Source organism: Equus asinus, chromosome 29 (assembly GCF_041296235.1).
Source record: "Equus asinus isolate D_3611 breed Donkey chromosome 29, EquAss-T2T_v2, whole genome shotgun sequence".
NCBI lineage: Eukaryota > Metazoa > Chordata > Mammalia > Perissodactyla > Equidae > Equus > Equus asinus.
Genome location: NC_091818.1, coordinates 41,683,280 through 41,701,199, shown reverse-complemented (window position 1 = coordinate 41,701,199; position 17,920 = coordinate 41,683,280). Strand labels below are relative to the sequence as shown.

Genomic DNA, 17,920 nt, shown 5'->3' with positions numbered 1-17,920 from the left:
ATCAATGCAAGAAGACCAACTCCACGGCACATAGTAGTGAAGCTAGCAAAAGTCATCGACAAGGAGAAAATACTAAGGACAGCCAGGCAAAAGAAACTAACCTACAAAGGAACCCCCATCAGGCTATCAGCAGATTTCTCAGCAGAAACTTTACAGGCTAGAAGAGAGTGGAATGATATATTCAAAAATCTGAAGGACAAAAATCTACAGCCGAGAATTCTCTACCCAGCGAAAATATCCTTCAAATACGATGGAGAAATAAAAACTTTCCCAGATAAACAAAAATTAAGGGAGTTCATTGCCACAAAACCTCCTCTACAGGAAATCCTCAGGAAAACCCTCATTCCTGAAAAATCCAAAAAAGGAAAGGGGCTACAAAACCAAGAGCAGAGGAGATAAGTAGAAGGACAACAACAGAGAGTAGCAGCTCTACATCAGAACAGATTAAACCATGGGACGAGAAACAAAGGAAAATGAAGAAAACTGGAAAACAAGACACAAAATGGTAGTGGTAGGCCCCCACATCTTAATAATCACTCTAAATGTAAATGGATTGAACTCCCCAATCAAAAGACACAGAGTGGCAGGATGGATCAAAGAACAAGATCCAACAATATGCTGCCTCCAGGAAATACACCTCAGCCCCAAAGACAAACACAGACTCAGAGTGAAGGGATGGAGAACAATACTCCAAGCTAATAATGAACAAAAGAAAGCAGGTGTCGCTATACTAATATCAGACAAGGTAGATTTCAAAGCAAAACAGATAAAGAAAGATAAAGGGGGACAATATATAATGATAAAAGGGACTCTCCACCAAGAAGACATAACACTTATAAATATATACGCACCCAACACAGGAGCACCAAAATTTGTAAAGCAACTCTTAATAGAACTAAAAGAAGACATCAACAACAATACAATAATAATAGGGGACCTCAACACACCATTAACACCAATGGACAGAACATCCAGACAGAAAATCAACAAGGAAATAATAGAATTAAATGAAAAATTAGACCAGATGGACTTAATAGATATATATAGAACACTTCATCCAAAAACAGCAGGTTACACATTCTTCTCAAGTGCACATGCAACATTCTCAAGGATTGACCATATTTTGGGAACCAAAGCAAACATCAATAAATACAAGAGAGTTGAAATAATATCAAGCATCTTTTCTGATCATAATGCTATTAAACTAGAAATCAACTACAAGAAAAAAGCAGAGAAAGGTGCAAAAATGTGGAGACTAAACAACACGCTTCTCAACAAACAATGGATCATTGAAGAAATTAAAGAAGAAATCAAATTTTATCTGGAGACTAATGAAAATGAGAACACGACATGCCAAATCATTTGGGATGCAGCAAAAGCAGTCCTAAGAGGGAAATTCATCGCAATACAGGCTCACCTCACTAAACAAGAAAAAGCTCACATAAGCAACCTCAAACGACACCTAACAGAACTAGAAAAAGAAGAACAAACAAAGCCCAGAGTCAGTAGAAGGAGGGAAATAATAAAAATAAGAGCAGAAATAAACGATATTGAAACAAAAAAGACAATAGAAAGGATCAATGAAACAAAGAGTTGGTTCTTCGAAAGAATTAACAAAATTGACAAACCCCTAGCCAGACTCACCAAGAAAAGAAGAGAGAAATTGCAAATTAATAAAATTAGGAATGACAGAGGAGAAATCACAACAGATACCAATGAAATACAAAAGATCATAAGAGAATACTATGAAAAACTATATGCCAACAAATTGAATAACCTGGAAGAAATGGACAAATTCCTAGACTCCTACAATCTCCCCAAACTGAATCAGGAAGAAATGGAGAATCTGAATAGGCCAATCACAAGTAAGGAAATAGAAATGGTAATCAAAAACCTCCCCAAAAATAAGAGTCCAGGACCAGACGGCTTCTCTGGAGAATTCTGCCAAACATTCAAAGAAGACTTAATACCTATTCTCCTCAAACTGTTCCAGAAAATTGAGAAAGATGGAGAACTCCCTAACACATTCTATGAAGCCAACATCACTCTGATCCCCAAACCTGACAAGGACAACACAAAGAAGGAGAACTACAGGCCGATATCACTGATGAACATAGATGCAAAAATCCTCAACAAAATTTTGGCAAACAGAATACAGCAATACATCAAAAAGATTATACACCATGATCAAGTGGGATTTATACCAGGGACACAGGGATGGTTCAACATCCGCAAGTCAATCAACGTGATACACTACATCAACAAAATGAAAAACAAAAACCACATGATCATCTCAATAGATGCAGAGAAAGCATTCGACAAGATCCAACACCCATTTATGATAAAAACCCTCAGTAAAATGGGTATAGAAGGAAAGTACCTCAACATAATAAAGGCCATATATGACAGACCCACAGCCAACATCATACTCAATGGACAAAAACTGAAAGCCATCCCTCTGAGGACAGGAACAAGACAAGGGTGCCCACTTTCACCACTCCTATTCACCATAGTACTGGAGGTGCTGGCCAGAGCAATTCGGCAGGAAAAAGAAATAAAAGGAATCCAAATAGGTAACGAAGAAGTAAAACTCTCGTTGTTTGCAGACGACATGATCTTATATTTAGAAAACCCCAAAGAATCCATAGAAAAACTATTAAAAAAAATCAACAACTACAGCAAAGTAGCAGGGTATAAAATTAACATGCATAAATCAGTTGCATTTCTATACACTAACAATGAACTAACAGAAAAAGAACTCAAGAACTCAATCCCTTTCACAATCGCAACGAAAAGAATAAAATACCTTGGGATAAACTTAACCAAGGAAGTGAAGGATCTATACAATGAAAACTACAAGACTTTCTTGAAAGAAATTGACGATGACATAAAGAGATGGAAAGACATACCATGCACATGGATTGGAAGAATAAACATAGTTAAAATGTCCATACTACCTAAAGCAATATACAGATTCAATGCCATCCCAATCAGAATCCCAAGAACATTCTTCACAGAAGTTGAACAAAGAATCCTAAAATTCATATGGGGCAACAAAAGACCGCGAATTGCTAAAGCAATCCTGAGCAAGAAAAACAAAGCCGGCGGAATCACAATCCCCGATTTCAAAACATACTACAAAGCTACAGTGATCAAAACAGCATGGTACTGGTACAAAAACAGGTCCACAGATCAATGGAACAGAATTGAAAGCCCAGAGATAAAACCACACATCTATGGACAGCTAATCTTTGACAAAGGAGCAGAGGGCCTACAATGGAGAAAAGAAAGTCTCTTCAACAAATGGTGCTGGGAAAACTGGACAGCCACATGCAAAAGATTGAAAATTGACCATTCTTTTTCACCACACACCAAAATAAACTCAAAATGGATCAAAGACCTAAAGATTAGGCCTGAGACAATAAGTCTTTTGGAAGAGAATATAGGCAGTACACTCTTTGACATCAGTTTCCAAAGAATCTTTTCGGACACTATAACTCCTCAGTTGAGGGAAACAATAGAAAGAATAAACAAATGGGACTTCATCAGACTAAAGAGCTTCTTCAAGGCAAGGGAAAACAGGATTGAAACAAAAAAACAGCTCACTAATTGGGAAAAAATATTTACAAGCCACTTATCTGACAAAGGGTTAATCTCCATAATATACAAAGAACTCACACTGATTAACAACAAAAAAACAAACAACCCGATCAAAAAATGGGCAGAGGACATGAACAGACATTTCTCAAAAGAAGATATGAATATGGCCAATAGACACATGAAAAGATGTTCATCATCGCTAATCATCAGGGAAATGCAAATCAAAACTACACTAAGATATCACCTTACACCCGTTAGATTGGCAAAAACATCCAAAACCAAGAGTGACAAATGTTGGAGAGGTTGTGGAGAAAAAGGAACCCTCATACACTGTTGGTGGGAATGCAAACTGGTGCAGCCACTATGGAAAACAGTATGGAGATTTCTCAAAAAGTTAAAAATAGAAATACCCTATGACCCAGCCATCCCATTACTGGGTATCTATCCTAAGAACCTGATATCAGAAATCTCAAGAGTCCGTTGCACCCCTATGTTCATCGCAGCATTATTTACAATAGCCAAGACGTGGAACCAGCCTACATGCCCAGAAACTGATGATTGGATAAAGAAGATGTGGTATATATACACAATGGAATACTACTCAGCCATAAAAAAAGACAAAATTGGCCCATTCACAACAACGTGGATGGACCTCGAGGGTATTATGTTAAGCAAAATAAGCCAGTCAGAGAAAGACGAACTCTATATGACTCCACTCATAGGTGGAAGTTAGTATATTGATAAGGAGATCTGATCGGTGGTTACCAGGGAAAAGGGGGGGTGGGGGGAGGGCACAGAGGGGGAAGTGGTGTACCCACAGCATGACTAACAAAAATGTACAACTGAAATCTCACAAGGTTGTAATCTATCATAACATTAATAATAAAAAAAAAAAACTCTCAAAAAGTTGGGATAGAAGGAAATTACCTCAACATAATAATGGCCATATATGACAAACCCAGAGCCATTATCATGCTCAATGGGCAAAAACTGAAATCCATTCCCCTGAGAACAGAAATAAGACAAGGATGCCCACTATCATCAGTCTTATTTAACATAGTACTGGAAGTTTTGGCCAGAGCAATTAGGCAAGAGAAAGCAAAAAAAGGATTCCAAATAGGGAGTGAAGGAGTGAAACTCTCACTGTTTGCAGACGACATGATCTTACATATTAGAAATCTCCAAAAAACCAATCAGTAAATTAATAGTAATAATTAACAACTACAGTAAAGTTGCAAGGTACAGAATCAACTTACAAAAATCACTTGCTTTTCTATACTCCAATAACAAACTTACAGAAAGAGAACTCAAGAATACAATTCCATTTGCAATCAAAACTAAAAGAATCAAGTACCTAGGAATAAATGTAACCAAGGAAGTGAAGGACTTATACAATGATAACTGTAAGAGATGGAAAGGGATTCCTTGCTCATGGATTGGAAGAATAAACATAGTTAAAATGTCCATACTATCCAAAGCAATCTACAGATTTAATGCGATCAAAATCAGTATCCCCATGATATTCTGCACAGAAGTAGAACAAAGAATCCTAAAATTCGTATGGGGCAATCAAAGACCCCAGATTGTTAAGGCAATCTTGAGAAAAATGAACAAAGCTGGAGGTATCACAACCCCTGACTTCAAAATGTACTACAAAGCCATAGTGACAAAATGGTGTGATACTGGTCCCCAAACAGGCACACAAATCAATGGAACAGAACTGAGAGCTCAGAAATAAAACAGCATATCTACAGACAGCTAATCTCTGACAAAGGTGCCAAGAACATACAGTGGAGAAAAGACAGTCTCTTCAATGAATGGTGTTGGGAAAACTGGACAGCCACATGCAAAAGAATGAAGGTAGACCACTACCTCATGCCATACAAAAAAATACACTCAAAATGGATCAAAGACTTGAAGATACGTCCTGAAACCATAAAACTCCTGGTAGATAATGTAAGTAGTACACTGTTTGACATTGAACAAAAAAGGATCTTTTCAAATACCATGTCTTCTCAGACAAGGGAAACAAAAGAAAAAATAAACAAGTGGGAGTTCATCAGACCAAAGAGCTTCTGGAAGTCAAACGAACTAGAATCAAAACAAAAAGACAACCCACTGACTAGGAGAAAATATTTGCAAGTCGTATATCTGACATGGGCTTAATCTCCATAATATATAAGGAACTCACACAACTGAGCAATTAAAAGACAAACAACCCGATCAAAAAATGGGTAGAGGATATGAACAGACATTTCTCCAAAGAAGATATACAGATGGCCAACAAACACATGAAAAGATCTTCAACATCACTAATCATCAGGGAAATGCGAATCAAAACTACACTAAGATACCACCTTACACCTGTTAAAATGAGTATAATAACTAAGATTAAAAATAACAAATGTTGAAGAGGGTGTGGGGAAAAGGTAACCCTCATACACTACTAGTGGGAATGCAAACTGGTGCCACCACTATGGAAAACAGTATGGAGAGTCCTCAAAAAGCTAAAAATAGAACTACCATACGACCCAGCTATCTCACCACTATGTAGCTACCTAAACAATTTGAAATCAACAGTCCAAAGTAACATATGCACCCGTATGTTCATTGCAGCACTATTCACAATAGCTAAGATATGGAAACAATCCAAGTGCCCATCGACTGATTGGATAAAGAAGATGTGGTATATATATACAAAGGAATACTACTCAGCCAGAAAAAAAGACGAATTCATCCAATTTGCAATAACATGGAAGGACCTGGAGAGAATTATGCTAAGTGAAATAAGCCAGTCTAAGAAAGACAAACACCAGATGATTTCACTCATATGTGGAATATAAACAAATACATGGTCAAAGAAAACAGTTCAGTGGTTACCAGGGGAAGGGATGGAGGGTGGGCACAGGAGGTGAGGGGGAGAATTTATGTGGTGATAGTCAAAAAATAATGTGCAACTGAAATCTCACATTTATATAAACTATTATGAACTCAATAAAAACATAAAAATTAATTAACTAAAAAGGAGAAAAAATTTAAAACGATTATTTATAAATCTCAATGAAATAACTATTTGATGGTAAAATCATTGCTGGCTACTCAACCATTCTGTGAAAACTTTGGGGCAATATGACTTCCCCTGATGACAATCACCACCCACCAGAATACTAGGTAAATTCAAAGGGGAAAATACACATTTACAAAGAAAAGACCTGGCTAACACTCGCTTAACCAAGAGAATAAAACTAAGATCTCTCCTAGTGGGACAACTTGTCATGATGGGTTTCCCAATGGAGTGTGAGGTGAGGAACACAGCATGCAAAGGATTTTTTTTTTTTTTGCCATAAATATTTAACTTTAATGTTATAAGGCATTCAGATATAACTTCTGATTTACAGAAACTGGGGATAAAGAAACAAGTTAATTAACATCTCCAGATAACAATCAGATAAATCCAGAACATTTCACAAAAACCTGTCTGGATGTCACGGTATAAAAAGGGTTGAGTGACTATTTTAGATTGAGAGTGACACATGACTGAAAGTAATATGTGGACCACAATTGGCTCCTCATTAGAAAAGAAGATCAATAAATGACATTGAAAGACACATTTGGATTGGCTACTAGATGATAATCTTTCTGAGGTCTGTAGGGGTGAATTATCATGTCTATAGCTTACTTTGAAGAAGGTTGCCAAAATGTTACATATATGTATGCAGATATATACACATATATATACATATATTTGCCAATGTGGCAAAATGTGAACAATTTTGGATATAGGAGGGAAAACCTGTATGTTGTGTATCATACTCTTCACTTCTCTGAATATCTGAACATTTTTATAATATTAATTGGGAGTAAAACTAATATTAGAATTACATGAGTATTTTAACATTTATAATTGAAAATCAATAATGTTATAACACTATGTCAATTTCTTGAATTTTATAGGCCGGATTTTGCAATCAAAGACTCTTACTCCTTGACTCCAAGTTATACCCTGGGGACATATGGCAAATGAAATGAGACATGCACAGCAGGACAACTACTACATGATACCAGGTATATGAGGAATCTAAAATTATCTGTCTAAAATGAACAATCTGCTAAGCATTCTTTTCATAATTAAAAATAATAGAACAAAAAAAAAGTAGAAGCACAGAACCAGACACAGAATAATGTATCTAAACAATTCATTTAAGGGTATAAGTCAATGATGAGAACCAGACAAAGACTGAGTAAATCACAAGGTCTGCTCTATGTTCCCGCTAAATGTTCCTGAATGTTGATTTTGTCCAACACTAGTATCACTATAAACCATCCCTCTAGCCTAGACGACTTTCATAATCTACAGCTAATTTTTCTTATATCCATGCATCCCACTAGAAGACCCCTGAAAACAGAGATACCAAGATGAAGAATCCAGGTATTCAAATGGCACAAAAATCCCTGGCATCGCCTTCATCTTATATTCACTCTTTCCTTATTTACTGCCCATTCCATGTTTTCATGATCATCATGATGTACCTAATACCCTCCAAATCACTCACCCATCCAATTTCTGGCTTTACTTGACAGCTGAGGGAAACGTCACCTGCCCTCTAAGGTCTGGTAACTATTTTAGCCCTCCATTACCTCCTATACCTTCCCTAAATTCTCATGTGCAATTTAGAACTAAAGTCTCACCAGTTTGTTCACAAAGACTTTACAAAACAGAGGTACAATTATGAGTTCTATTCATGCCAATCTAGACAGAGGCTCTGCTCTTTACCATATTCTCTTCCAAAAAGGTAGGGAGAATAGACATCTGACAATAGTGTAAGAAGAAGGAGGTGAAGTGCAGAAAGAAGATGAGACCAAGGGTGCTCACCTGATTGCAGACAGGCTTATACTTGAGCCCTGGCTTGTTCAGGATCATCTCCAGCTGCCTGCGATTAAAGTTGGACACGCCAATGGACTTGGTCAATCCTGCATCCTTACACTTCTCCATGGCCTGTGGAGGAAGCGATGATGAAGAATCATTTGCTAAAATAGCTATAAACCAAGAAAATATGGAAGAAAAAAAAATCTGTTACAAGGAACAACTATCGAGACACCACAATGAACCTAATTGGCATGATTATCAAGAAGAGAAAATCTAGTAAATTAAATAGGGAAAGAATGCAGTGACAGCAAGAGTAAGAATTACAGTCTTCTACTTAGAAAAATGTGAAAGAGTATTACACATTGAAGAAAAGAGATGCCTATCCTCATTGTCCCAAATTCTCCTCCTCTGTTCCTCTCTATAAACATTTCAGTAATTATTTCCTACACATTACTACAGCATAGCCATTATTTTAATTAATTTCTAAATCTGAAAGTGCATAGCCCATTCTCACAAGTGGAAGAAATTAACTAGATTCCCTTCTGTCTTTCTCCTCTGTGCTCTCTCCTCAAGCACTCACCTCCCATGTGGCACAGAGATCCACTGTGTCAAATATCAGTTTTCCATGTTCATCTTCTGGAAAAAGTTCCTCCCCTGGCTGGAGTAGAAGTAGCTATGTTAGTGATGTCATAAGATAATTTCTCCACACTTAGCTAGGCTGTCAGGTCCATCTAGAGCCAAGAAACTAAACCTACATGAGGTGGGTGTGTAACATTCTAGATATTAATATTTCTGATGTTATTTGTTTATGGAGCTGTAAGGAATGTCTTTAGGAAGCAGGCTTCCTCCAAGCTCTTACACTTATTGTATGTTTTAATAAATACCACTTCCCAAGGTCCTCTTGTGGACTCATTGTGACTTATGTTACTGCTCCCTATACTTTCTTCTTACAGAAAGCTTCCATAGCACTGGGATGACAGTAAGATACATGGCCTTATTTCCAGAATAACTATTGCAATCTTGGCCCAGACTAGACAATCAGAGTTCCTTATCCCTCCCAGTTTCCAATGGTCCAAGGGCAGGCACATGAACCAAACATTGATTGAAAATTCTCTTAAGGATTATTATGGATGCTGAAAGATTCAGAGACACTCTCAAGTATAAATGAACACTTGCCTTGCAATGTCCCATGGCCATATTTGCCATCAGTGGAAAATGTTGTAACAAAAATGAAGCAAACCAATAGCAATGCAAAGTTAAGAGATAGGGGAGAGGAGATATTTCTGAAGACTATTCCAAATTCTTAAATCTATCCATGTCATGGACTTCCCATTGACATAGACCAATAAACTTCTTCATAGGAGAGCTTGAGTAGCTCTCTATAACTTACAATGAAGAATTATACATAACACACTAATTAATGGTTAAGTGCAGTCTACAAAATTCCATTGCAAAGATAGCCAATGGTGTAGTCAAGGTGTCACAAATGCCATGAAGGCGGCTAGTTTTAGAGCCACCCAGAGGTGCCACCATCATATCTGCTTCCCACTTGAAATGGCAAAAGAGGAGATCAACTCATTATGCCCAAGGATACAGCAGTTTCACTGCTCAACACAGCTGCATGAAACTGTGTTTGTGACATCCCCAAGAAGCTCGGGAGTCATGAATAGGACTGCATATTGACGATGCCTATTTTTATTTCCTCAAGTTTTTGAGGCAGAGGACTTGAGCTTGTTCAACCCTTTTCTCTGGGAGGCATGGTAAGGAAATTGAGGATTCAAAAAAAGGACATAAACAGCTAATGAGGAATGACTGTTCTGGAAATTCTTCTCTAGTGTAATAATGCCTACATCCTTATAAGTAAAATCTTAATTCAATCATCCATGCAAGTAAATAGACATTGTGACCCAAGTAGTAAAATAGGTGTGATCACCCAAATTGCCAACCTTCAGAGCCACTGGATAATGAATAATATACTGATCAACATAGTCCAGTTGAAGATTTTTCAGAGAGTTTTCCAAGGCTGGTTGGACCAACTCTGATCGAAGGAAAGTGGACCAAAGCTGCAGAAGTTAAAAGAATGGAAGTTGTGTTTGATTAATACTTCAGTCAGTTTTGTTTTTCTTGTTTCACATAATAATTAGACATTTTTCTACTGGTTGGAAGCTGATGACCACAGAGGAAAAATGCTTTTTTTCCTTCTTGGGTTCCTTTTTGATCTGAATTACCCACAGAAACTCCATTATTTGTTTGGGTTTATCATCAGTACATCTACTAACAATGGAGTGAAATGAACCAAGAGACAAAATGTGCTACCAAATAATAACCATGCCCATTATCTGTATTCCGCTTGATGGAGATTACAAATCAGTTCACAAACATAGCCTAATTCTACCAAATGTCCAGTCCTGTGGGGAATAAGTGGTATCTCTTTTGTTTCGATAACTGTAGGGAAAAAGTGCTTTGAAAACATTAATAGGGGCTGGACACAATTCGAGACACTTTAGCTATATCTTGTTTAATACACAAAGTGCCTCTTGTATTTACCTGTCTTACTGGTGGAGTTTAGAATTGAGGTTCAGAATACTAAGAAATTTTAGTAAGTCACCCAGATAATAAGAAGGGTTATAATTTCATCACAGTTCTGCCTTATTCAATGCAAAATCACACTGATATGGCCTGAGCCTAAGAAAAGTAAATTGACTTTACCTTAAAATCAAAAGATGTGGACAAAGCAAGGAGGAGAAAGTCATCATCTTTTTCTTTCTTTTTTTTTTTTGAGGAAGATTAGCCCTGAGATAGCATCTGCTGCCAATCTTCCTCTTTTTGCTGAGGAAGACTGGCCTTGAGCTAACATCCGTGCCCATCTTCCTCTACTTTATATGTGGGACACCTGCCACAGCATGGCTTGCCAAGTGGTGCTGGGTCTGCACCTGGGATCCGAACCCTCGAACCCCAGGCCGCTGAAGCGGAGCATGCACACTTAACTGCTGCACCACTAGGCCAGCCCTTGCCATCATTTATTTTGACAGTAAATTTAATACATGAATATGTGTAAGAGGTTGTGCCAATAAGCCCAATTCACCAAACAACTACTGATTCTGTCACATAATTATCTTCTCCACACAATCATGTTCACACCTGTGCACACACACCACATACACAGCACCTTTGTACTGCAGAATAAATCTTCTCTCTTCACAGTGCCATCTTCAATTTTGCTTCGGATACCCAGTCCAATCTCCTTTTCATTACTGTATGAATGCGCACAATCGATATGTCTGAACCCAGCATCTATACCTAATTTAATGTCCTCCGTAGGTTTGCTTTTAGGAACCTAGGTGAGCAAACAAAGGTAGTAGTTGGATATTCATTCAATTGAGAGAGAGATAAGGAACAAACTTCGTCCTTTACCTCACGTCTTAGGTCACTTCTGCATGTGTGGTGAGGAACACAATGCAATCTGCCTGGGTCGTTCCTTGTAAGTAATAAAAGCTGGACTTCCCAGGAAACCCCTTCAATCCTGGGCATTTACTGCTTCATCACTAGCAATCAAGGTTCCTAAGACCATCCCCTGGTTCAGCGATTTGCAGAAAGAACACTAAGGACTCAGCATATAGTTGTAGTCATGGATATGATTTATATTTCAAGAGGTTATAAGCAAAATCAACACAGGGAAAAGATACATGGAATGAAGTCTCAAGAAACAAGATGATAGCTTCTAAGAATACTAATCTAGTCACACAGAACATGCTAAATAAAAATTGTATATAAGTATAATTGTATTAAGAAGTACATATTTAAGTTGCACAATTTGATGTTTTCATATATGTATACATTGTTAAATGATTACCACGATTAAGCTAAATTACATACCCATCACATCATACAGATAACTTCTTTACATGTGGACTGAGAACACTTAAGATCTCCTCTCTTAGCAAATCTCAAGAATATAATACATTATCGTTAAGTATAGCCACCACGTTGTACATTAGTTCTCCAGAACTGATTCATCTTATAACTGACATTTGTATCCTATGACCAACCTCTCCCCATTTCTCCTACTGCCCCTTCCCCAGCCCCTGGTCACCACTCCTCTGCTCTCTGCTTCTATGTGTTTCCCATTTTTAGATTCCATATATATACAAGTGACATCATGCAGTATTTTTCTTTCTGTGTAGGTCTTATTTCAGTTAGCATAATGTCCTTCAGCTTCATCCATGAGCTTGCAAATGGCAGAATTTCCTTCTATTTTAAGGCTGAACAGTATTCCATTTCTTTTTAAGTATTTCAGAAGTTTTCTTTATTCAATGATGTTGCTAGGAACTAGGTATATGGTCTAACTGCCCTCTGCTGTTCATGCTCTTTCCTGACATGTAAAGGCCTTGAGAAGTTTATGGAAGCTGAAGCTTTAGTGGTACCCCTGACCCTTGCCTCCCCTTCATCTCACTTTTCACTACAAAGTAAACAAGCCCTGTCATCTGTCTCCAAAACATCTCTTTGAATATTTCCTTCTGTTTTATAGATGAGAAAGTGAGACTCAAAGTTTAAGCACTCATCCCTTGTCATACAGCTTGTCTAAAGACAGAATTGGATGGAAACATTCTGGTTTACAGTCTAGTGACTTGTCCACTTGTTTACTCTTATTTCTAAGCTCAAACTCAACCTATTTGCTTCAACCAAATGTACAGTAACAAGGGACCAAATCTTGAAACTTTTCCTGGAAGACTGAAGATTATTCTTTCAAATGATACCATATTTTCTATTCTGGATAAATTCCCAAGCAAAAGGAGGAGTATGAAGGAAACTACAGGCACAGTATGTTTTGCCTGGCACTCAGCAGCCTACCCCAGAGCAGAACAGCAACTCTCTCCCATCATTTGTCATTCACCTCATCTCCAGGAACTCTAACTACAAATCTTTCTCTGGATCATGTCTTCTTGTTGGGGGGAAAGATTTTTTGAATTCCAGAAATATGCAGAGAAACCACTCCCATGTAATCATACTCAAAGCAATGCACATGATAATCAGTATTCTTGACTTCTGAGTTTCTTCTCTCTTGCCAAGCTGGGAAATAGATAGGACCTGGAGGAGAATCCACAATAATCTGTAGGTGACCACATGATTAGACTCCAATGCATATTGAACCCTGGCTACATAGTCTCTTTGTATAAACAATGGTTCCAGCCTGGTTAGAAGAACCAAATAAGCCTGGTAAAGCCACACAGGATTTCCATGACTTGACAACCCCAGTCAGCTTCCACTCATGATAGGTCTTTTTTCTTTTGAATCCTTAAATACATGACCACTATTCTTACCTTTTCACCTTCAAAGGTGCCAAATCCTAGGACAGGAATGAAGTGACCATCGTTTAGCTCCACACGCCAACCTTTGGGATCCATTGCCTGTTGTTCCTCTATCAAAACAGACTGTTTTATTCTTCTGCCCTCACAAGTTATACGAATAACAGGAAGGTAACACCCAAGTCCATAGTCCAGCTATTAGCAAAAGGATTGTGGGAGAAGCATGGACAAAAGATTAAGCCATGGAATGAGAAGAAAATTGGAACCAGTTGATGTGTTTGTTTGTTGTCAAAGAGGAAACTTAATGAACTATTATATAGAAGTAAAGAAATCTTTAATTTCTTACACAGTAAATTTTTCATTCAGGATCCACGTACACTGTAATTATTACAAGAGACTTGCTGAACAATAATATTGACTGTATTTTAGACTAGAAACCTCCAGATGTCAATCTCTTTCTATTTGCCATGATTAAGCCCATCTTTTTTTTTTAAAGACTAGCACCTGAACTAATATCTGTTACCAATCTTCCTTTTTCTCCTGCTCCTCCCCCTCCTCCTCCTCCTTCTTCTTCTTTTTATTCTTCTCCCCAAAGCCCCCAGCATATAGTTGTATATTCTAGTTGTAGCTCCTTCTGGTTGTGCTATGTGGGACACTGCCTCAGCATGGCTTGATGTGCAGTGCCAAATCCATGCCCAGGATCCAAACCAGTGAAACCCTGTCTCCCCAAAGTGGATCACATGAATTTAACCACTCAGCCACAGGGCTAGCCCCAATAAGCCCCTTCTTGATCAGAAATTATTTGAGACAATTAACTATCTTACTCCATTTACACACACACACACACACACCCAATTTAGAGGAATGATTAATCAGCATTTTTCAAAATTCTGACCCTTAATAAAGAATTAAAACTTCAAATTGAAAGAATATTTGCCTTTTTACCTTTGCCATCAGCAGAATTCTTTTTGTTTCTTTCTTCCTTGCTTTATAAAAAGAATATACTGTCCTAACAAGGGCGTAATTTTGAAAGATCTTTTGGCAAGGGGATTCTTAATTATTAACAATTTTTGGATATTAGTTGCAGTATGAAAACAGAATTTCAGAGTGTTTATAAATTTCACCCAGTTATATCACTTTTAGAAAACTATCATGATGTAAGTACCAGAAGAACTGAGAAATATTTTACATAATTTATTACCTTGCTCAACAGGATTCATGAAAGAAAAATCTATAAACAACTTACATTACAATCAACTTGGGAAGAGTTAGGGAAATCATGATGCATTGATACTATGAAATATTATTAAGTCATTGAAAATTGAACACACAAGGTGATGTCAGCAAAATGGTGGACTAGAATCTCTGAGTTCTCCCATGGGAACATAAGGAAACAACCACAAACTAGCTGAAATAACCTTATAGGAGCTGTGGAAAATTGTCAAAGATCTACAGGAATAAAATGAGCACTCAGTTAGGAAAAAGCCATTATTAAAAGTGATAGGAAATTTCACCATGTTTTGACTCACCCTTGCCCCTCCTCCTTCCTGGCACAGCACTGAATTGGTCTGTAAGAGCCATTACCCCGCTGCCCAGTTACCTCCCTCAAACCAGAGTGATCAGAGATCTGATTTGCAATGTTCTAAGCTATTTGGGGGCTGCCTGAAAGACTGCTTTCTGTTTTGCTGGACTCTAAGATTGAGCTGAAAGGTAGCTGGAATGGCTCATTTGGCTGCAGGGGGACTGTAGATTCACAGATCTATAGTTTCTTGCCAGAGGCAAGAGATTAAGAGTGAAGACATAGAATAGACCACATAAAGCACTGAGGAGGATCTGGAGTATGTATTTTTGGGATATTCAGACGTTCATAAATCACCCATGTATTCAGGGGAGTTAAAAAATCCACACACAGGCCAGGCAAGATACATGATCCCAAAAGAACAGAATAGACTTTCACATTTCACGTTGGGCTGATCTCAAGACTAGGAGTATGCCAAGCTAAGAAGTGAAACACTGTCAGTTCACAGAACAAATCTGCAATTACTGGGAGAGGTGAGTGTTTTTTCTAATGCCCCATTAAACATACACATAAACGTACCAAAAAACCCAAAACCATTATTGATTAAAAAGAAAAAAAACTGGCAGAAAATGTTCCTGAACAAGCATACACATTGGACTTAGTAGAGAAAGAGTTTTAATACAACTGTCTTATGTATGCTCAAATTGCTAAAGCAAAAATTGACATAAAACTAAAGGAATTCAGATAAATCATATACAAATAAAATGATAATATGAAATAGATATAGAAATTGTGGAGCCCAAGGAAGAGAAAAAACAAAATGAAGAAACATGAACTGACCCTAAACTGACTTATAGATAACCATCATGAGGACTAATATACACATTATCAGAGTGCCAGAGCGGGAAGAGAGAGAGGATGGGACAGAGAGATTATCTGGAGAAGAAATAATGAACAAAAACTCCCGAAACTGGATGTAAAACACTTATCATCAACAAATCCAAGAAATTCAAAGAATTACAGGTAGGATAACTCAAAGATATCCACACCTACATACATGATATTCAAACTGTTGAAAACAAAGTCCAGGGACTTTCTTGAAGGAGCAAAAGAAACGTGACTCATCAGGTACAAGAGATCCTGGATAAGATTATCAACAGATTTCTCATCAGAGACCTTGGGTGATATAAGGTATTGAGATTACATATTTCAAGTTCTAAAAGATAGAAAAAACCCTGAAAACCAAGAATTCCATATTAGGCAAAAATATCTGTTATAAATAAGGGAGTAATTAAGACAATGTCAAATGAACAAAGGCTGAAAGACCTCATTACTACTAGAACCGCCCTACAAGAAATGTAAAGGGAGTCATTAAGATTCAATAAAAGGACATTAAAAGAAAATCAAATTCATATAAAGATAAAAAGGCCTCCAGTATAGGTAAATATATGTGCAAACATAAAGTCATGTACTTTCATAATCTCGGATTGTAACTATTTTTTCATTTCTATAAAATTTAAAAGATGAATGCATAAAACTAGTTATGCATCTACATTGATATGTACACAATGCATAAAGATGAAATTGGTGATATCAGTAGCATAATTAGGAGAAGAGAAAGAGCTGTATGGGAACAGAGTTTTCCATGGCACTGCAGTTCAACGAGTATCAATTAAAAATAGATTATTATAACTTTACAATATTATCCATAATCCCCATGGTAACCAGAAAGAAAGTAACAATAGAATATATTCAATTGAACGTGAGAAGGGATGAAAATATGTCACTACCAAAAACCCTCTAAACCCAAAGGAAGGTATTACTGGAGGAAATAAGCAACTTAAGTCACATGGAAAAAAATAAAATCTAAGTGTTTCCCTATTAGTAAATAATTTACACGTAAATAAACTCCACCAATCAAAAGGTACAGATTGGCAGAGCGTGTTTAAAATAGCAGAATCAAGTATATGTTCTCTATAAGATACTCACTTCAGGTTTAAGGACACAAACAGTTTGAAAGGGAAAAATGGTAAAGCATATTCCATGCATATAGTAACAAAAAAGAGAGCTGGTGTGGCTATATCAGTTACAGACAAAAAAATTAAGATAAAAATTGTGATATGAGACAAAAAAATGGATATTATATATTGATAAAAGTGTCAATCCACCAAGAATATAGAAGAATTATAAACACATATGTACCAAACATCAGAGCTCCACAATATGTAAAAACCACATTGACAGAATTGAAGGGAGAAATAGACACCTTATAAAATTAGTTGGAAACTTCAATACCCCACTTTCAATCATGGAAAATACAACTAGACAGAAGATCAATAAGAAAATAGAAAAAAAGAGTACTATGACCAACTGTATGCTAATAAATTGAGAAATTCTGATGAAATGGAAAATTCCTAGAAACACATAATTTACAAACACTGAGTCATGAAGGAATGGAAAACCTGAGTAGACCTATAGCTGTTAAGGAGACTGAATCAGTAATCACAAACCTCCCAACAAAGAAAAGCCCAGGGACGGATTGCTTTGCTAATGAATTCCACCAAGCATTTAAGGTAGAATTAACAACAATCACTCTTAACTCTTGCAAAAAATTGAAGAGCATGGAAT

At 37.1% G+C, this 17,920-nt stretch overlaps 1 protein-coding gene across 3 annotated transcripts in view; it reads right to left on the bottom strand.

The window, feature by feature from the left end:
- The window catches only part of LOC106827241 (aldo-keto reductase family 1 member C23-like), a 28,534-nt gene extending 13,040 nt beyond the window's left edge, over positions 1 to 15,494 (bottom strand). Inside the window, exons 1-6 of one of the 3 annotated variants that reach the window (XM_044762379.2) lie at positions 14,719 to 15,494; positions 13,789 to 13,968; positions 11,637 to 11,804; positions 10,414 to 10,530; positions 9,048 to 9,125; positions 8,474 to 8,596 (exon numbers count right to left, since the gene is read on the bottom strand). In XM_044762379.2, coding sequence (XP_044618314.2) covers positions 8,474 to 8,596; positions 9,048 to 9,125; positions 10,414 to 10,530; positions 11,637 to 11,804; positions 13,789 to 13,968; positions 14,719 to 14,727 — 675 coding nt within the window. In that variant the 5' untranslated portion in view covers positions 14,728 to 15,494. The remainder of the gene's footprint in view (positions 1 to 8,473; positions 8,597 to 9,047; positions 9,126 to 10,413; positions 10,531 to 11,636; positions 11,805 to 13,788; positions 13,969 to 14,718) is intronic. The other 2 variants (XM_044762380.2, XM_044762381.2) reach the window with 2 other exon arrangements.
- Positions 15,495 to 17,920: the final 2,426 nt, after the last annotated feature.